This window comes from Carassius auratus, chromosome 2 (assembly GCF_003368295.1).
Source record: "Carassius auratus strain Wakin chromosome 2, ASM336829v1, whole genome shotgun sequence".
Taxonomy (NCBI): Eukaryota; Metazoa; Chordata; class Actinopteri; order Cypriniformes; family Cyprinidae; genus Carassius; species Carassius auratus.
This window is the reverse complement of record NC_039244.1, coordinates 1,195,339-1,214,519: the sequence shown is the minus strand read 5'-3', so window position 1 is coordinate 1,214,519 and position 19,181 is coordinate 1,195,339. Positions and strand designations below refer to the sequence as shown.

The window sequence follows — 19,181 nt, the reverse complement described above, 5'->3', positions numbered from 1 at the left end:
ATTAAAACTAAAACCATACATTATTCTTGTCGCTTAAAATAAAATGGACATTAACTGAACTAAAGTAAAATATATATACTGTATATATAAAACCTAAACTTATTTTATATTTATTCATGTTTTTTAGTTTAGTTTAAAATGTTATAGTTTATTGTTTTATGTATTTTAATTTAGTTTAAGTTGATGTAGTAAACTATATATATATATATATATATATATATATATATATATATATATATATATATATATATATAATGACTTTTGATTTGTTCTGTCATTTTAGACCAAAAAAATGTATAGAAATTTTTAGAAATCGCTACTTCTTCGGAACGGTAGAAAACTCAGTTACTAATTAAATTGGGTAAACCATGGAATTTCAGATGTTTTTATTTTTTACTCCCAACAGAAGCAACTAAAAAACTGGATTTGAAAGGCATTGACTCTATTTTAATACTGCCCAAATCAACAATACCACAGGGTTAAACCTTAATTCTTAAAAATAATGATTTAATTGCGCTTGTTATGTTGGTGAGCACACACCCATCGCTTCACATGACTTTCTCGCTAAAACTCCAAACACGCCCCTTCTACGGTTCGCCGCCCCCCGAACGAGCCAATCCACGTCAAGCGCGCTCCCGCACCGGACTACAACTCCCACAATGCACCTGGACTCGCCCTTCAAAGCAGCATACTCGTGAAATGTGCGATTAAAGCATCTTGAAGTCGCAGCAGCAGCCGTGAAAGTGAAATAAAACACGTTTAACCGGCTCTAACCTGCAGAACGGACGCGTGTAGCCGCGCGCGCGAGTGAGTTTGACGCCGCTGGCGGGGTTTTCTGCGTTAGTTTGTGGACGCTGAGTGGAGTTTCTCACTTCATCAGAAGCGTGTTAATGAACTGGAATGTGCGAGCAGACCGTCATCAGATTCCGGTAGAGTCGGTGTTTTTGTGCTGGTTTTACGCAGAGAGCTTCAACAGGTGTCAGACCTACAGGTGAGCGTCGAAGTGTCACGATAACGGTTGTTTTGCTAACACGCTAAAATGCTAACGCACTTTGACTGATATTGTGAAATATGTCATGAGTTCAGATCTGTCTCTGAGGAAATATTTAATAACAGACGATTTCATTTGACGTCAAAATATTAATCAGATGTTATTGTTGTCAAGTGTTTTATATTTGATCGTTTTACACTGTCAGTCATAATCCAGTGTCTTTCATAAATAAGATTCTGCTGACAGGTGCTTTTATCTTTTATTATTCAAACTGTTTTACAAAATAGACAACATCATTGTGACGTGTTTAATAAATACGCATTTAGGTTTTATATATATATATATATATATATATATATATATATATATATACATATATAGTATTTTTATTTTTATTTATGTACACATCATGTAAATATAAATGTATATATATTTTTTTAAATAAATAAATTAATGAATATAAATAGATTCAAATACTGAGGGAAAAAAAAAGCATTTTCCAGTAAAATATATATAGCAAGTCAAAATTTTATATATATATATATATATATATATATATATATATATATATATATATATATATTAGTTTATTGTTTTACACATTTATGTATATAATGTATATATAATTTTGCACAGTATAAATTGGGTTTTTATGGTAATATATGCAGCTGTCTTTGCACAAGGATGATTATATTTGGGGGATGCATCTGAAAGATTATGAAGCCTATTCTTTTAGATGTCTCATTTATAGTCTGTTTTATGTAAACATCAGATTTCTAAACTATTTTTTATTGATGTATAACAGCATGCGAGCTGTTGCCCGTCTCTGTTTGTGTGCTCTTGTTATTTTTGTTGGCTGTCTGGTGTTTCCACTCCTTGCGAATCACAAAAGGCTTTCAGTGGATCTGATATCGGATCTGCTGGGAACACTGAAGACTGAGAAAGAGCGAGGCACACAGGACGGGAGAAGAGTTTTGGAAATGGTCCCACAGTTCAACACAGTGGGAAACAGATCTGGTGATTTAATCATTAAAGAAACCTTTTCACAGTTGAACTAGTTTAAATCCGAGTCAAATTTTAACCCTAGGTTAACAATCCTAGGTTCTAGGTTTAACACTGATGGTATTTTACGCAGCATGAAATACAAAGTTTTAAATACAAAAACAAATAGAATTCAGAAATTGAATGCAATCTAATAAATCTGTGTTAAAGCTACAGATGTGATTTTGTGTTTAATTAACATTCATGACACAAAGGAGGAACAGGAACATTAAAATGCTGTGAACCAATATACTGTTACACATGCCATAAGCATCTGTGTTACCAGGATACTTGCAGAGACATGCATTTTGCACACAAGTTCACAAATCAGTGTTCATGATGTGCATCAGGTTTATAATTACTTTCAAACCAACAGGTTAAACTTTGCAATTAATTTAAGAATCCGCTGTATTTTGAACACTGGTACCTGCTCCACACGGGTTAACGATCACTAGACTAAACATCACACATCACAATATCGGGGCTAAAAATGATATGATGATATTTCGTGCAGCCCTACTTTTGTTAACAGTTCCATGCATAAAGCTCCCACCTGTGGAATGTTGCTTAACCCAGGGTTTAAAAGCTTTTAAAAGCCTATGATGAATTATTAAATGATTCTGGATCTTTCGTGCTAAAGTCTCAGGATTGTAGTGAATGCGCTACATGCGTTTTAAAGGGATAGTTCGCCTAAAAATGTAAATTACCCTCAAGCCATCCTAGGTGTGTGTAAGTTCTATTAAAAATGGTGATGTCTCTTCCAAGCTTTATAATGGCAGTGAATGGGTGTTTTCGACTATAGTCAAAAAGAAGTCCAAGTGCATCCATCCATAATAAAAAAGTGCCTCACACGCCTCCGGTGAGTGAATAAAGGTGTTTTTGTGTGAAAAATATCCATATGTAAAACTATTTTAATTGTTATCTCTAGCTTACGCTAACTACTGTACGCGCATTCATTCCGGCGGATGATGTAGACGTAGCGTAAGGTCCAGTAAAAACACATTGATTTGCCCCAGGAGGCCTTTATTCAACCCCCGGAGGCGTGTGAGGCACTTTTTATTATGGATGGATGCACTTAATTGGACTTCTTTTGGACTATTGAGGGAAAAAAATAACACCCATTAACTGCTATTATAATGCTTGGAAGAGCGAGGACGATATTTAATATAACTCCGACTGTATTCGTCTGAAAGAAGAAAGTCATGTATATGAAGTGTGAGTTTACATTTTTTAGGTGAACTGTCTCTTTAAGGTTGAGTGTCTGCAGTTCATATGCACTGAATGTGTGTCAGCGTGAATGACCTTTCACCCACTGAGCTCTCGTTCCCGTTCACCTCCACCGCTGAGAGCAAAGAGATCAGGTTTGACTGACCTGCAAGGTTTAGATAGATAGATAGTTCACCCAAAAATAACAATTCTGTCATGTTGTTCCAAACCTGTGCGTTTCTTTCATCCGCTGAGCACAAATGAAGATACTTTGAAGAATGTGGTCAGCCAAACAGTTGACGGTAGCCATTGACTTCCATAGTACAGAAATAAAAATCAGTTTACCTTTTTATTTTTAACTTTTCTATTTTGAATTTGCTTTTATTTTTATATTTTCCATTTTCAGTTTTATTTTATATAAAACTGAATTTTTTTTTCTTTCTTTCTTATATCTATCTCTCTTGTACTTTTCAATTTTAGTTAATTTGGTCCTGAAACAACAAGGGCTCATTTGTTAACATTAGTAAACCAACAATGATGGAATATAATATACAGCATTTATTAACCTTTGTTAATATAAAAAAGGTTCATTAACTAACATTAACAGATACAGCTTTAAACCTTAGAAATGTATTGTTAAAGGTTCAGATGAACATTAGTTATTAAGATTAATAAATGCTGTTGAAGTGTTGTTGATTGTTAGTTTAAGTAGTTAATGTATTTAACTAATGTTAACAAATGAAACCTTATTGTAAAGTGTCACTAACACTTATTCATATTAGTTATGAATTAGCTTTTAATAAAAACACTTTTTTTGTTTATTATTTCTATTGTTTTTAGTATTATTACATTTTCATTTTGATGAATTTTTGATTTCAGTTTTAATAATTTTAGTACTAGAACTTATTTAATTTAGATGCCAAGGCAACATTTCTAATTTTTTTTAATGCTTTTCATCTAATATTTATATTTTATTTGGTTTCATCTTTGTTTGACTTCCTGAAAATAATTTTTTGTAGTTTTAGTTAACAGTATATGCTGTTTGATTATGACTTTTATATTCTAATGAGTGTCACAGAAGAAGTAGATAAATAAATCATGTTTGCATTATATTTAGAAAACTAAATCAAGATGTATGCTATATTAAGCTGTTTTCTTCGAAGCCTTGTTCATATCTCAGGCCGTCAAGACCCTGAATAATTCAGCATCTGTGCTATTATTAGAGGTGCGTCTGTGTGACCCTTTCAGATCTTATTTGATCCAGATGTGCATCTGCAAGTCAATTGGATTTTTATGCATGAGTGATTTTGATTTCATCACAACTGTTAGATTAATACAGTGTTTGCCATTTATGGCGATGGAAATCCTGGGAATATGATTACAATGAAAAATAATCATGCAAAAAAAAAAATTCCCTTTGGTAAAAATACAGAATAAAATAATTAATGTTAATTTCATTGTTTACTAATGGGTATTTTAAAATATATATTTCTTTACATTATTTAATGCACTGTAAACTAACTTGAATAATCAATGAATGGTTGTATTTAACGTTTTAACAAGGATTTATAAATTATATTAAAAAAATGTTTGTTTATAAACTACAACGCTTGTAAAAGTTACTTGAAGCTAAATAAATATTAACAAGAATATATAATAATAATAAAAAAAGTAAAATATTTTTTTATTTTAGCTGCATTTTTCTCATTTTCAAATAGTTAACTTTAATGTATTAAAAAACTAAAACAAATAAAATTAATGAAAATTGTATAGACTTATTTAAAAAAAAAAGTACAAAAATGCAATAAATCTAAAAATGCAACATACAATTATTAAACAAAACAATAAATTAATTGCCTTTTGTGCATTGTGCATGAGAATTAAGCACATTTGAATTTTTACTAGATGTTAAGTTGACTGAAATATAATGTCACAATGCAAAAAATCTGAATGGTCCACAAAAGCTTTCATTTTCTTCATGCAAAAAATTATCTTTTCTTATTTTTTCCATTTCATCCTAGGGTCAAATTAGAGCTAGACTTGATCTTGACATTCATCTCTTTTCTAGAAGACGTCTTTGCAGATTTTTTAATCGGTGTGTGATGTGTTTGACAGTGTTAGATGTTATGGTGTTGCTTTCTAAGATTTCTCTCTCATGTCGTTCCAGGTTTGGTTGTGGCGTGTATGAATGGATCAGGTTGGCATGGGGAACGCAGAACACCAGGGGGCGCTGACGAAGGGCGAAGCTCTGCCACGCCCCGCCTCCAGCCAATCAGAGGTGAGAATACTCTCTTCTGAACCGCCCACAGCAGAGAACAACCAATAAGAATGCACCATTCCATTTCAACTCTTATTAGTTTTAATAGTCATTATTTACTCATCCTCATACCATTCTAAAACCATAAGACTTTATTTATGAGCATAAACATATTTTGTGTGCATGTAAATGATACAGAGCTGTTGCATTGTGTTTGTGTAAATAATTGCACAATCCCCACATGAGTGCACTGTCATTGTGTTGTTAAAGATTGCAGACGTAAAAACCGCTTTGTGAGGCAACAGGAAGAACTGAAGATTAAATTTTTTAGTTAACATTTATTTGTTAAATTAATTCAATAATCCTGGCAGTCCGTGTGCATATCACAGCACCTACAAAATTCATTTTTTAATTAATGTTGTGCCCTTAATATTTGTATTCTATAGTGACTGTTTTATAATTACAATAAGACACTTGAGAGTGCTAGAATGTGACTCACTGTGTGTTGTGTATATTCGCATACTAAGTGTGTCGTGTTGAAATATCATTATTTTGATCTTATTTCTAATTTTATGTGCGGTTATGAAGAAACGTGGGAAGAGTTCAAGCTCAAAATAATGTCAAGCTCTTATAATAAGAACGAGAGTCAGGAAGCTGTTATCATGATCTTATTTTAGTTTAGTTTAGTTTCCATGTGGGTTGCTGACCGGCTCATTTCCAGTAAAACCATCAATCATTGTTTAACGAGAACACATGAGCTGTTCGTGTCTGTATTAGGTCTTCAGTTAATTGAAATAAAACTGAAATCGCAGTATGACTTGTGATTTATTATTATTATTCACAAAAGCTGCAAAACAGTGAAATATTAGGTAATATTTCCACTAATAATAATGATAATATTTATATTAATGATATTGATGATATCCATCATTTTTAGATTTTTATTTAGTAGTAATAATAATTATTTATTATAGTTATTATTTTTATAGACATAGATATTTAATCACAAAACTTTGTCCAAATTATGCAACTAAACAAAGCGGCCAGGAGAGGCTTATAAAGTTTTTAGGGGCAATTTTTCTTAACAATAAAATTAATAAATATAAATTAATATTTTTTTATTATTGTTTTTAATTAATTAATTCTATTATTTTATTTAAAATCTATTTTTCAATTCACATTTTTATCTGAAAAATCCCCTTTTTTTTTTTTTTTTTTTCTGTCAGGATCATATTAGACGTTGTTTTTCGAATCCTTCATTTTTTTATAAACCGGACAAAATCAATTAGTGACTGAGGGATGGATCTAGTTTCTTAGTCCTCCTGAATCAGAGCTAATGTGTTCTCTCTCTCTCTCTCTCTGTGTGTGTGTGTGTGTGTGTGTGTGTGTGTGTGTGCAGGGTTTTAAACCGGGTCGCTCGGTCTTGAACTCTTTGCTCTCCGGGGCTCTTGCAGGAGCCGTGGCCAAAACAGCCGTCGCCCCGCTGGACCGAACCAAAATTATCTTCCAAGGCAAGAAGACAAACTCATATTAGCCTTCCTGGAGCGCCTGAATGAACATTGACAGATGAGTTAAAGTGTGTGAGCAGCAGTCAGATCTGTAGAGAGTCAAGCGAGAGTGGATCTAAACACCCAGGGGTGCAAACATGCCTCCTTTCAGTGGAAAGAAGCGTTTTTCAATCTTTGTGTCACTTATAATGTGTATTTGAAAATGCAGTTCTCCAGCAATATCAGCAGATTTGTAACGAGAGTTATTTATAAGTATGTTGACAGCAAAAGAGAAAGCTGTGAGGTTTAACATTTTGGAAGCAGAGAAATTTATGAATATTAGTGTTGTTATTTTACTTTAAAATAATCTTTATTACTATTATTATTATTGTTAATTACTTTATTTTAAAGTGCAATAGTATAATTACTGTTGTAAGATATATTTTTAATTTTTATTAAACAATATTAAATATTTAAATAAAAACATTTATTGCTGTTATTACTATTATTATTATATAATATAATTCTTTATTGTTTGTTAAAAAGATTTAAAGCTTGGCGATATAAAGTAATAGTTATTTAACAACAACATTATTGTTGTTGTCGTCATTATTATTATTATTATTATTATTATTATTATTATTATATACTTTATTTTAAAGTGCAATAGTACTATTACTATTGTAATATATATTTATTTAATGTAAATTGTTTTAAACTGGATATATTATATTTAAATAAAAACAAGATTTATTAGTTATTATATACTTTATTTTACAGTACAATAGTATTATTACTATTGTAATATAATTCTTTATTGTTTTTATTTAAAATGTATACTTTAAAACTATAAAACATTTATGTTGTTATTTATTTTACAGTGCAATAGTATTTAAATAAAACAACAATAATTATTATATATTGTATTATACAGTGCAATGATTTTTACTATTTTATTTATATATTATATATAATTTATTTAAGTTTTATATATATATATATATATATATATATATATATATATATATATATATATATATATATATATATATATATATTTTTTTTATTATTATTATTATTATTATTTATTTATTTATTTTACATTTTACAACTTTAAAAAATAATATTTAAACATACATTATTGTTGTTATGTGCTTTATTTTAAAGTGCAGTAATATTAAAATAAAAGCAACTGTAGTAGTATTATAATTATTATTATATTTTATTATACAGTGCAGTAGGATTATTACTATTGTAATATATTTATTTATTGTTTTTAATTATATAAAATATTTCAATAAAAGATATAATGTATTAGTAGTAGTAATAAAGTCTATTTAAGAATCGTATAAGGTTTGTCATCACACTAAAATTACCTTTAAACGTCCAGAACACCAGCAATGAATAGTGATGCCTTTTGGTGCAACTCTACAGATGATTTTAAAGTAATAGACCTTATATTTGCCCAATAAACGATCATTTTGTTTTTGTTGCTTAAAAAAAAAAAGCAGTTTTAATTCCTTAGAACTCAGAAAACTGTTAAAACATCTCTTTTTCTTCTCATTTCAGTCTCGTCGAATAGATTCTCCGCCAAGGTGAGTATTTTTTGTTTTACACATTAATAGAAACGTTTGACTTGTCTGGAGCACAAGTCTTGAGTCTCTGGGGTGTGTTTGTAGAAATAGACAACGATACATTGTATCGGTCACAATGATACATTTCTCTTTGAAGCCAAAAATCATTAGATATTAAGTAAAGATCATGTTCCATGAAGATATTTAGTAAACTTCCTACCATAAATATAGCAAAACTTAATTTTTGATTAGTAATATGCATTGCTAAGAATTAATTTAAACAACTTTAAAGATGATTTTTTTTTAAAGATGATAAATTGTACGGGTTGCAGGAGGCGTACAGGTTAATCTACCGCACGTATCTGAAGGACGGCTTCTTCAGTCTGTGGAGGGGAAACTCAGCCACCATGGTGCGTGTCATTCCATACGCTGCCATCCAGTTCTGCGCTCATGAACAATACAAGAGGATTCTGGGACAGTATTATGGCTTCCAGGGCAAGTGAGTGTGATTTACTCTGTGCTGCTTCACCGCTGCACGTTTAGATTGAATCATGAAGCCAAAGCTGAAGGAGATGTTGTCCTGCAGAGCTCTTCCTCCGGTGCCGCGGCTGCTAGCTGGATCTCTGGCGGGAACCACGGCTGCTATGATCACGTACCCCCTGGACATGGTCCGAGCTCGCATGGCCGTCACCCCCAAAGAGATGTAAGAGCGGTCACTTCAACAGAAAACTGTAGATGATTAGACTTCAGCTCATGTTCTTCAGTGACGGCTGTCCGGCATCGATGCTGTGGATGTGAACTGAAACTGTTGAAAAACATGTTTATTAGTGGAATAAAGCAGAAATAAAATACAGTATGAATATCAGATGAAAAACATACACTTTATAAACTAATAAAAAATGAGTTGAAGTGAAATAAAATAAATAGAAGCTAATTAAAATAAAAGTACGATAAAACAAAGCAAGTAACAAAATTACGGGAAAAAAAATGCAATTAATTCTGTATTACATTTATTATTGATATTCAATATCACAATATTTATATATTTTTTTTAATGATATATTATTTTATATTAAATATTAAGAAATACTATAATAGTATATAAATAATACTAAACACTGCAAATGATTTATTATTATTATTATTATTATTTTCACATGTTTGTCATCTTGTCTAAATCCGCTGTCTGTTAAACATGTTTTGCTGGAGTGCAATACTTTTATTTTGTTGATACTTTTAGAAAAGGATTTTAATCCTGTAAATCCAAATCTAGCTTATATATATATATATATGTATATGTATATGTATATGTATATGTATATGTATATATATATATATATATATATACAGTCTTGTTCAAAATAATAGCAGTACAATGTGACTAACCAGAATAATCAAGGTTTTTCGTTTTTTTTTTTATTGCTACGTGGCAAACAAGTTACCAGTAGGTTCAGTAGATTCTCAGAAAACAAACAAGACCCAGCATTCATGATATGCACGCTCTTAAGGCTGTGCAATTGGGCAATTAGTTGAATTAGTTGAAAGGGGTGTGTTCAAAAAAATAGCAGTGTGGCATTCAATCACTGAGGTCATCAATTTTGTGAAGAAACGGGTGTGAATCAGGTGGCCCCTATTTAAGGATGAAGCCAACACTTGTTGAACATGCATTTGAAAGCTGAGGAAAATGGGTCGTTCAAGACATTGTTCAGAAGAACAGCGTACTTTGATTAAAAAGTTGATTAGAGAGGGGAAAACCTATAAAGAGGTGCAAAAAATGATAGGCTGTTCAGCTAAAATGATCTCCAATGCCTTAAAATGGAGAGCAAAACCAGAGAGACGTGGAAGAAAACGGAAGACAACCATCAAAATGGATAGAAGAATAACCAGAATGGCAAAGGCTCAGCCAATGATCACCTCCAGGATGATCAAAGACAGTCTGGAGTTACCTGTAAGTACTGTGACAGTTAGAAGACGTCTGTGTGAAGCTAATCTATTTTCAAGAATCCCCCGCAAAGTCCCTCTGTTAAAAAAAGGCATGTGCAGAAGAGGTTACAATTTGCCAAAGAACACATCAACTGGCCTAAAGAGAAATGGAGGAACATTTTGTGGACTGATGAGAGTAAAATTGTTCTTTTTGGGTCCAAGGGCCACAGGCAGTTTGTGAGACGACCCCCAAACTCTGAATTCAAGCCACAGTACACAGTGAAGACAGTGAAGCATGGAGGTGCAAGCATCATGATATGGGCATGTTTCTCCTACTATGGTGTTGGGCCTATTTATCGCATACCAGGGATCATGGATCAGTTTGCATATGTTAAAATACTTGAAGAGGTCATGTTGCCCTATGCTGAAGAGGACATGCCCTTGAAATGGTTGTTTCAACAAGACAATGACCCAAAACACACTAGTAAACGGGCAAAGTCTTGGTTCCAAACCAACAAAATTAATGTTATGGAGTGGCCAGCCCAATCTCCAGACCTTAATCCAATTGAGAACTTGTGGGGTGATATCAAAAATGCTGTTTCTGAAGCAAAACCAAGAAATGTGAATGAATTGTGGAATGTTGTTAAAGAATCATGGAGTGGAATAACAGCTGAGAGGTGCCACAAGTTGGTTGACTCCATGCCACACAGATGTCAAGCAGTTTTAAAAAACTGTGGTCATACAACTAAATATTAGTTTAGTGATTCACAGGATTGCTAAATCCCAGAAAAAAAAATGTTTGTACAAAATAGTTTTGAGTTTGTACAGTCAAAGGTAGACACTGCTATTTTTTTGAACACACCCTTTTCAACTAATTGCCCAATTGCACAGCCTTAAGAGCGTGCATATCATGAATGCTGGGTCTTGTTTGTTTTCTGACAATCTACTGAACCTACTGGTAACTTGTTTGCCACGTAGCAATAAAAAATATACTAAAAACCTTGATTATTCTGGTTAGTCACATTGTACTGCTATTATTTTGAACAATACTGTATATATATATATATATATATATATATATATATATATATATATATATATATATATATATATATATATATATGAATATATATATATATATATATATATATATATATATATATATATATATATATATATATGAATATTTACATTTACATTTACATTTAATCATTTAGCAGACGCTTTTATCCAAAGCGACTTACAAATGAGAACAATAGAAGCAGTCAGGTCAACAAGAGAACAACAACAGTTTACAAGTGCCATGACAAGTCTCAGTTAGTCTAGTATAGAACACATAGCCAGGTGTTTTTTTTTTTTTTTTTTTTTTTTTTTAATAAAATGAAAAAGACAAGAAGAGGAAAAGTACTGGTGTTAGTAGGTTAAGTGCAGGCGAAAAAGATGAGTCTTTAGATGTTTCTTGAAAACGAGTAAAGACTCAGCTGTACGAATTGAGATTGGGAGGTCATTCCACCAGCTGGGCACAGTCCAGGAAAAGGTCCGTGAGAGTGATTTTGAATATCTTTGGGATGGCACCACAAGGCGTTGTCCACTTGCAGAGCGCAAGCTTCTGGAGGGCACATAAGATTTAACCAGTGAGTTTAGGTAAGTTGGTGCCGTGCCAGTGGTCATCTTGTAGGCAAGCATCAGTACCTTGAATTTGATGCGAGCAGCTACTGGTAGCCAGTGTAACCTGATGAGGAGAGGAGTAACATGAGCTTTTTTTGGCTCATTGAAGACAACCCTCGCTGCTGCATTCTGGATCATTTGCAGAGGCTTGACAGTACATGCAGGAATAGCCAGAAGAGCATTACAATAGTCCAGTCTAGAGAGAACAAGAGCTTGGACAAGAAGTTGGGTTGCTTGCTCTGACAGGAAGGGTCTAATCTTCCTAATGTTGTATAAGGCAAACCTGCAGGACCGGGTCGTTGAAGCAATGTGGTCAGTGAAGCTTAACTGATGGTCCATCACAACTCCTAGGTTTCTGGCTGTCCTCGAGGGAGTTATGGTTGACGAGCCCAGCTGTATAGAGAAGTTGTGATGAATCAATGGGTTAGCTGGAATCACCAGGAGTTCAGTTTTTGTAAGGTTAAGCTGAAGGTGATGGTCATTCATCCAGTGGGAAATGTCACTCAGACAGGCTGAAATGCGAGCAGCTACCGTCGGGTCATCTGGCTGGAATGAGAAGTAGAGTTGGGTGTCATCAGCGTAGCAGTGATAAGAAAAGCCATGCTTCTGAATGACAGATCCTAATGATGTCATGTAGATGGAGAAGAGAAGTGGTCCAAGTACTGAGCCCTGAGGAACCCCAGTAGCAAGGTGGTGTGACTTTGAAACATCACCCCTCCAAGACAAACTGAAGGAACTGTCAGAGAGGTAGGACTTAACCCACAGGAGAGCAGTTCCAGAGATCCCCATCTTTCTGAGGGTGGACAGGAGAATCTGGTTATTAACGGTGCCAAAAGCAGCAGACAGGTCCAGTAAGATGAGTACCGAGGATTTTGAAGCTGCTCTTGCTAGTCGCAGGGCTTCAGTAACCGAGAGCAGAGCAGTCTCAGTTGAGTGGCCACTTTTGAAGCCAGATTGGTTGCTGTCCAGGAGGTTGTTCTGTACAAGGAACATAGAAAGCTGGTTGAACACAGCTCGCTCAAGTGTCTTTGAAATGAATGGAAGAAGGGATACCGGTCTGTAGTTTTCAAGAAGTGCTGGATTTAGAGATGGTTTCTTGAGCAGTGGGCTTACCCGAGCCTGCTTGAATGCTGAGGGAAATGTTCCAGAGTGAAGAGAGGAGTTGATAATGTGAGTAAGTGAAGGTATGACTGAAGAAGAGATCGCTTGAAGGAGGTGAGTGGGGATAGGATCAAGTGGACAAGTAGTAGGATGATTGGACAGGAGAAGTTTGGAGACGTCCATCTCTGAGAGTGGGGAGGAGGAGGAGAAAGAGTGCGCGTCGGTCATTGTGAAGTTATCCTCAGTCTGCGGTGTGGAGAATTGGTCACTGATGGATCTTGTCTTATTTGTGAAGAAAGTTGCAAAGTCGTCCGCTGTAAGAGTCGATGGAGGAGGTGGAGGCGGCGGATTAAGAAGAGAAGAGAAAGTTTTGAATAGTGTCCGAGCATCACAGCAGCTGTTAATTTTGTTGTGGTAATAGGATGTTTTAGCTGTTAAGACCTTTGCAGAGAAGGAAGAGAGGAGTGATTGATACACACTGAGGTCCGTAGAGTTTTTTGATTTCTGCAATTTCCTCTCTGCAGCCCTGAGTTTAGAGCGATGTTCACGGAGAACCTCAGACAGCCAGGGGGCAGATGGGGCAGTGCGTGCTGGTCTAGACAACAGTGGGCAAAAGTTGTCCAAGCAAGATGTTAAAGTGGAGCAAAGAGTGTCCGTAGCACTGTTCGTGTCCAGAGCTGAAAACTGAGAGAGTGGTGGAAGAGAGGATGAAACCACAGCAGATAGGCGAGATGGAGAGAGTGAGCGTAGGTTCCGTCGAAAGGTGACCTGTGTTGGAGTATGAGCCGCTTCAGGAGTACGTGCTAGGTTAGCAGTAATGAGGAAGTGATCAGAGGTGTGCAGTGGAGCAACTGAAGAGGTGTCCACAGAGCAACAGAGTGTGTAGATGAGGTCCAGTTGGTTGCCTGATTTGTGAGTCGCTGTAGTAGACACTCGCTTGAGATCAAATGAGGTGAGAAGAGTTTTGAAGTCAGCAGCCTGGGGTTTATCTAAGTGGATGTTGAAGTCGCCAAGCAGTACCAGAGGAGTACCATCTTCAGGAAAGTTTGATAGCAGCACATCCAACTCCTCCAAGAAGTTTCCCAGTTGACCTGGAGGACGATAAATGACCACAAAGTGGATTTTAACAGGGTGGGTTACAGTAATGGCATGTGATTCAAATGAACCAGTACCTGTAGGTGATGGTTGAAGATCAAATTTCCATTCTTTGGATATAAGGAGACCTGTACCTCCACCCCTCCCAGTGGTACGAGGAGTGTGGGAACAAGTGAAATTAGTGGAGAGTGCTGCAGGGGTGGCAGTATCTTCAGGTTTGATCCAAGTCTCTGTCAGTGCCATGAGGTTGAGACCGGAATGAGTAGCAATAGAAGAAATGAAGTCTGCTTTGTTAACTGCAGACTGGCAGTTCCAGAGACCAACTGGAATAGAGAGCATAGTAGTAGAGGTCAGAGGGACATGGCGTAGGTTTGTCAGACAGGCCTTCCTGCGACGTACATAGCGTGCTCTCCGAGTGTTAGTAGTGATAGTAGAGATCTGAAAGCACATAGTGACTACAAGTGTAAGAGATATTTGAGAGCAAACTATACAAAGAGTACAATAAAAAAAAAAAGAGAAAAGCAATACTCAGGTTCCCTGTCGGTGTCCTTGCTCGGTGGAGTCGCGCAGGTAGAGTCGATTGTCTTTACACTTGTCGGTCTTCACACGAGGAGGGTTCACACGAGGGTTGCCGCGACCGCTGCCGCGGTGAAACCTAGTGCTTTGTATTAGCCTGATTACCTGTGATTGAAGTCAGCTGGACACGCCTCGCTATTTAGCAGATCGAAACCAGGCAGTCCCGCGATAGGCAAACGCAAAACCAAGCGCCACTTTCAGCACGTATTAACCACGGTAAGACACACACAATTTAAACCAAAAAACTTTCCTAGCAATGGTGATCACACACTAGTCTGATGAGAAAACAAGACAAAAACACTCACAAGCTGCTGTCCTTCTATGTTGCTCGACTGTTTCTGAATATATATATATATATATATATATATGAATATGCATGCAATGGGTAAAATGTAAAACATTTAATTCTTAAGTCTTTAGCTTTTCTGTTTCTAATATTATGCAAAGTAGTACCATATTGTTTAATTTCCTTTATAAAATGTTCACAATGTCTTTACATATGATTTTTTCCAAGTAAAATAATTAGTAGGAAGTGTGATGTCACTGTGATGTCACTGTGATGTCATTGCGGCTCAGGTACAGTAACATCCTGCACGTGTTCGTCCGAATCTCTCGTGACGAGGGGCTGAAGACGCTCTACAGGGGGTTCACTCCCACAATCCTCGGCGTCGTGCCGTACGCTGGACTCAGCTTCTTCACGTACGAGACGCTCAAGAAGCTCCACGCAGGTACAGGCCTCCGCAGAGACGCCTTGCTTTCTAATAACTCACCGCTTTTACTTCACTTTTCCCATATTAACAACAATAGGCTTTATATTTCTCATAATATCTTTATTAACATTAAAATGAGGTCGTATTAGCTTAGGTCCATTTAATAATATTAACAGATGCGATGTTAACATTCACTAAAATTAATAAATGCTTTAAAGTGTTTTTCATTTTTAGTTAGACAGTTTTTGATTGTGAAAATGTATTTATGTACATTTATTAAAATATGTAATAAACAACATTTGTTAAAACATTAATTAAAATAATAAACTGCAAATATTATTTAATGGACCTGAGTTTGGAAATATTTGTATAAAAACGTAGTAATCTGAATTTCAATTCAACTTTATTAAAATAAAATAAAATTATCTGTTAATATTATTTAAAGGACTTAACATTAACAAAATAAATTTAATACATTTAAATCATTTACTAAAGTACTTTCAATTTTTACTTCATTTTAGCTCAGGTCCATTAAATAATATTAACAGATGCAACTTTTGATGTAAATAATGTATTAATAAATGTTAAAATTAACATTATTAATTTTAACTAATGTTAAGTAGTTAAACCTTATTTTAAAGTGTTACCAAAAAAATAACACTTTTTTAAAAATTATTTTATTCTTTTTTTATTTATATTTATTTATTATTATTAATGTATATTACATTTTATATATTTAAATGGTTTATTTATATATATATATATATATATATATATTCTTAACTGTTGTTATTATTATTAATGTACATTATCATTTGTTGTTTTATTACATTAGTATATATTACAAATGTTTTTTATTTAATTGTCAATTTTCAACTGTTAGTTATTATGATGTATAATATTGTTTTCTGACATTTGCATATATTTATTCCACATGTTGTGATTGAATTGTCCATGTTTGGGTTGGTGTCTGTTTCAGAGCACACGGGCCGCTCTCAGCCGTTCTCGTACGAGCGTCTGGCGTTCGGTGCGTGCGCAGGATTGATCGGTCAGTCGGCCTCTTACCCGCTGGACGTGGTGCGCAGACGCATGCAGACGGCGGGGGTCACCGGACACACCTACAGCAGCATCTCGGGCACCATGCGTGAGATCGTGAGGGAGGAGGGCGTGATCCGCGGTCTCTACAAGGGCCTGAGCATGAACTGGGTCAAAGGGCCCATCGCCGTCGGCATCAGCTTCATGACCTTCGACCTCATGCAGATCCTGCTGCGCAAACTTCAGCAGCTGCGCTACAATGCACGGTAGCAGTCAGTGGCGCCCTCTACAGGAACAGGAAGTTGTAGGAAAAATGAACAAATGTTTTTTGTTTTTTTTTTTTTTTAACCTGAGCAAATGCTGCCGAGGAGGGGGATGGGAAACGCCTGGCGTCATGTGACCAGTCCAAGTTCGGTTTTTAATGCAGAAGCATATGTGCATTGAAAAATGTCTTTTGACTTGGTGTTTTGGTCTCGCTTTCCACTTTAAACTGCATAACAGTTATAAATTAAAATGCATTTACTCGAGAAACAAAATGAAGTGAGTTTATGCTTAAAAATAGAAAAGATATCAGAAAAAAATCTTTCAAAGGGAAAACAAATTGGTTTTTCTTACTCCTCCTCACTTGTTTTAATCCTGAACTTGCTTCATTTTGAGAAGTTCTTTGTTGTTTTCCATCATTTTGCTTCTCGAGTCAGTGTGTCTTGATTTGAGAAGGTGTTGGTGTTTGTTCTGGGAAGCGAGACAGAGCTGCAGGTTTAGAAACTGATTTATTGCGGTGTGTGTTTGCTGAATGTACGTGTCTCCGTCTCCTGACGTCGCTGGAAATGCAAAACTGACTTCTGGAAACAGTTGTTCACACACACACACCAGGGGCTTTGTTGAGAATACACACATGCATTTGGAGTGAACCGTAGAAGTTTATCTAAATATCACTGTCATCATATCAGGGTGAGTCTCATGAAAGAGGTCAAGAACACGTCCAGGTCATATTTCACAGAATATTTTCAGCTTTATTTTACATGAAGAGCATGTAGCCTGATTTAGGAACATTATGTATGTGTGTGTGTGTGTGTGTGTTTATAAATATATATATATATATATAATTATATTTTTTGTATATTTTCACAACCGTTGAGTGCTTTTCCCACAAATGATTTAATTATATATTTAAAAGTATACTGTATGGTAGTAATCATAATTTACGATACATTAAAGTTGTAATTAAGTAAGTATATAAATAAATAAATTTAATTTTATATATATTATTTTTATTTTTTTTGACAATTAAAAATACACAGACCATTTTTTTCTGGTACTATTTTTTTGTTCTGCGTTTAAGATAATTTATATATATATATATATATATAATTTTTAGGTAATTGTATTTACTTATACATTTTTGCATAATTTACCCCTAAATTAAGTCTAAAACCCTATAAGTCTTTATTGTTTAGTTCATGCAGAAGATTTTATTCTCTTTCCCCTTTCAATATAAGGGAAAAAAATATTTGTTTAATTTATTTTGGGCTAAATATTTGGACTCAAATGTGTTTTTCTTCATGAGATTCACCCTTTTTATCCGTTACCGTTATTCGTGAACAGGAGAGCTGTGTGTGTGTGTGTGTGTGTGTGTGTGTGTGTGTGTGTGTGTGTGTGTGTGTGTGTGGCTCCTAAGTGCCTGGAGAGAGAAACCAAACCTACAAGCATCAGCAGCATCTCTCACAACAGTGTTACTGAGCGCTGTAACCAACTAATGTTCAACTAGTTACACCAATAACATGTTCAGACCACGTTTGGTCTTTAATGATTCGTGTGTTTATTCATTTACTAGCACAAGAGGTTTTAAAACACTCGCACTCTTCATCTCCTCTTTAGGACTCCAACATGTGTCTGAATCTGACCGGTTTGGTCTGGTTTCTGCATCGTTTCTTACAACAGAGGACTTTTATTTTGATGTTTTCTCATCTGGTTCAGTGGCATTGAGACAGTTCGAATGTGTTTAGGACCTTTCAGGAATGTTGTAATTACTCATAAACACCACCTGAGTCTTTTCTGAGCAAACTCGGATCCCTACTATCCTGAAATCACTCTGAGCACGATGAGTACTATCCAGATGGCTTTTAAATTGCATTAAAAGCGTTTTAAATGTTACCCGACATCCTAGAGGCCTAATAAAGGGCTAAGATTCATTTGAATCGACTCAAAAGATTCGGTTGTCTCGAGTCACAGATGATGTGTTTGTTCAGTGGAGTGTAAGTTCATGGATCCATCTCTCTGTGTTTGAGTGCAGAAGTGCTGTGTGTTTTGATGTTTCGGAGCAGAATCGCTGATATGATTCATTGATTCATTCGTTACACAGTGACTCGTGTTCCAGTGATTCATTGTTGCTGTTCCAACTGAATCGAACAAATCTTTCTCTAAAATGACTAGTTTGGAAGCACCTGACTGTTGTTTGTAAATTAAAAAGTTGTGTGCCAAATGAATGTATATTAAACGAATGACGTTATACTATAA

At 34.9% G+C, this 19,181-nt stretch overlaps 1 protein-coding gene across 1 annotated transcript; it reads left to right on the top strand.

Annotated features, from left to right (window-relative positions):
* The first annotated feature begins 607 nt into the window (after positions 1-607).
* On the top strand, positions 608-19,181 carry LOC113111706 (mitochondrial coenzyme A transporter SLC25A42). The gene is made up of 8 exons (XM_026276725.1): positions 608-991; positions 5,406-5,516; positions 6,895-7,006; positions 8,552-8,577; positions 8,889-9,055; positions 9,143-9,259; positions 15,496-15,647; positions 16,609-19,181. Exons 2-8 carry the CDS (start codon positions 5,427-5,429, stop codon positions 16,932-16,934), a joined length of 990 nt encoding a protein of 329 aa, XP_026132510.1. The 5' UTR covers positions 608-991; positions 5,406-5,426; the 3' UTR covers positions 16,935-19,181.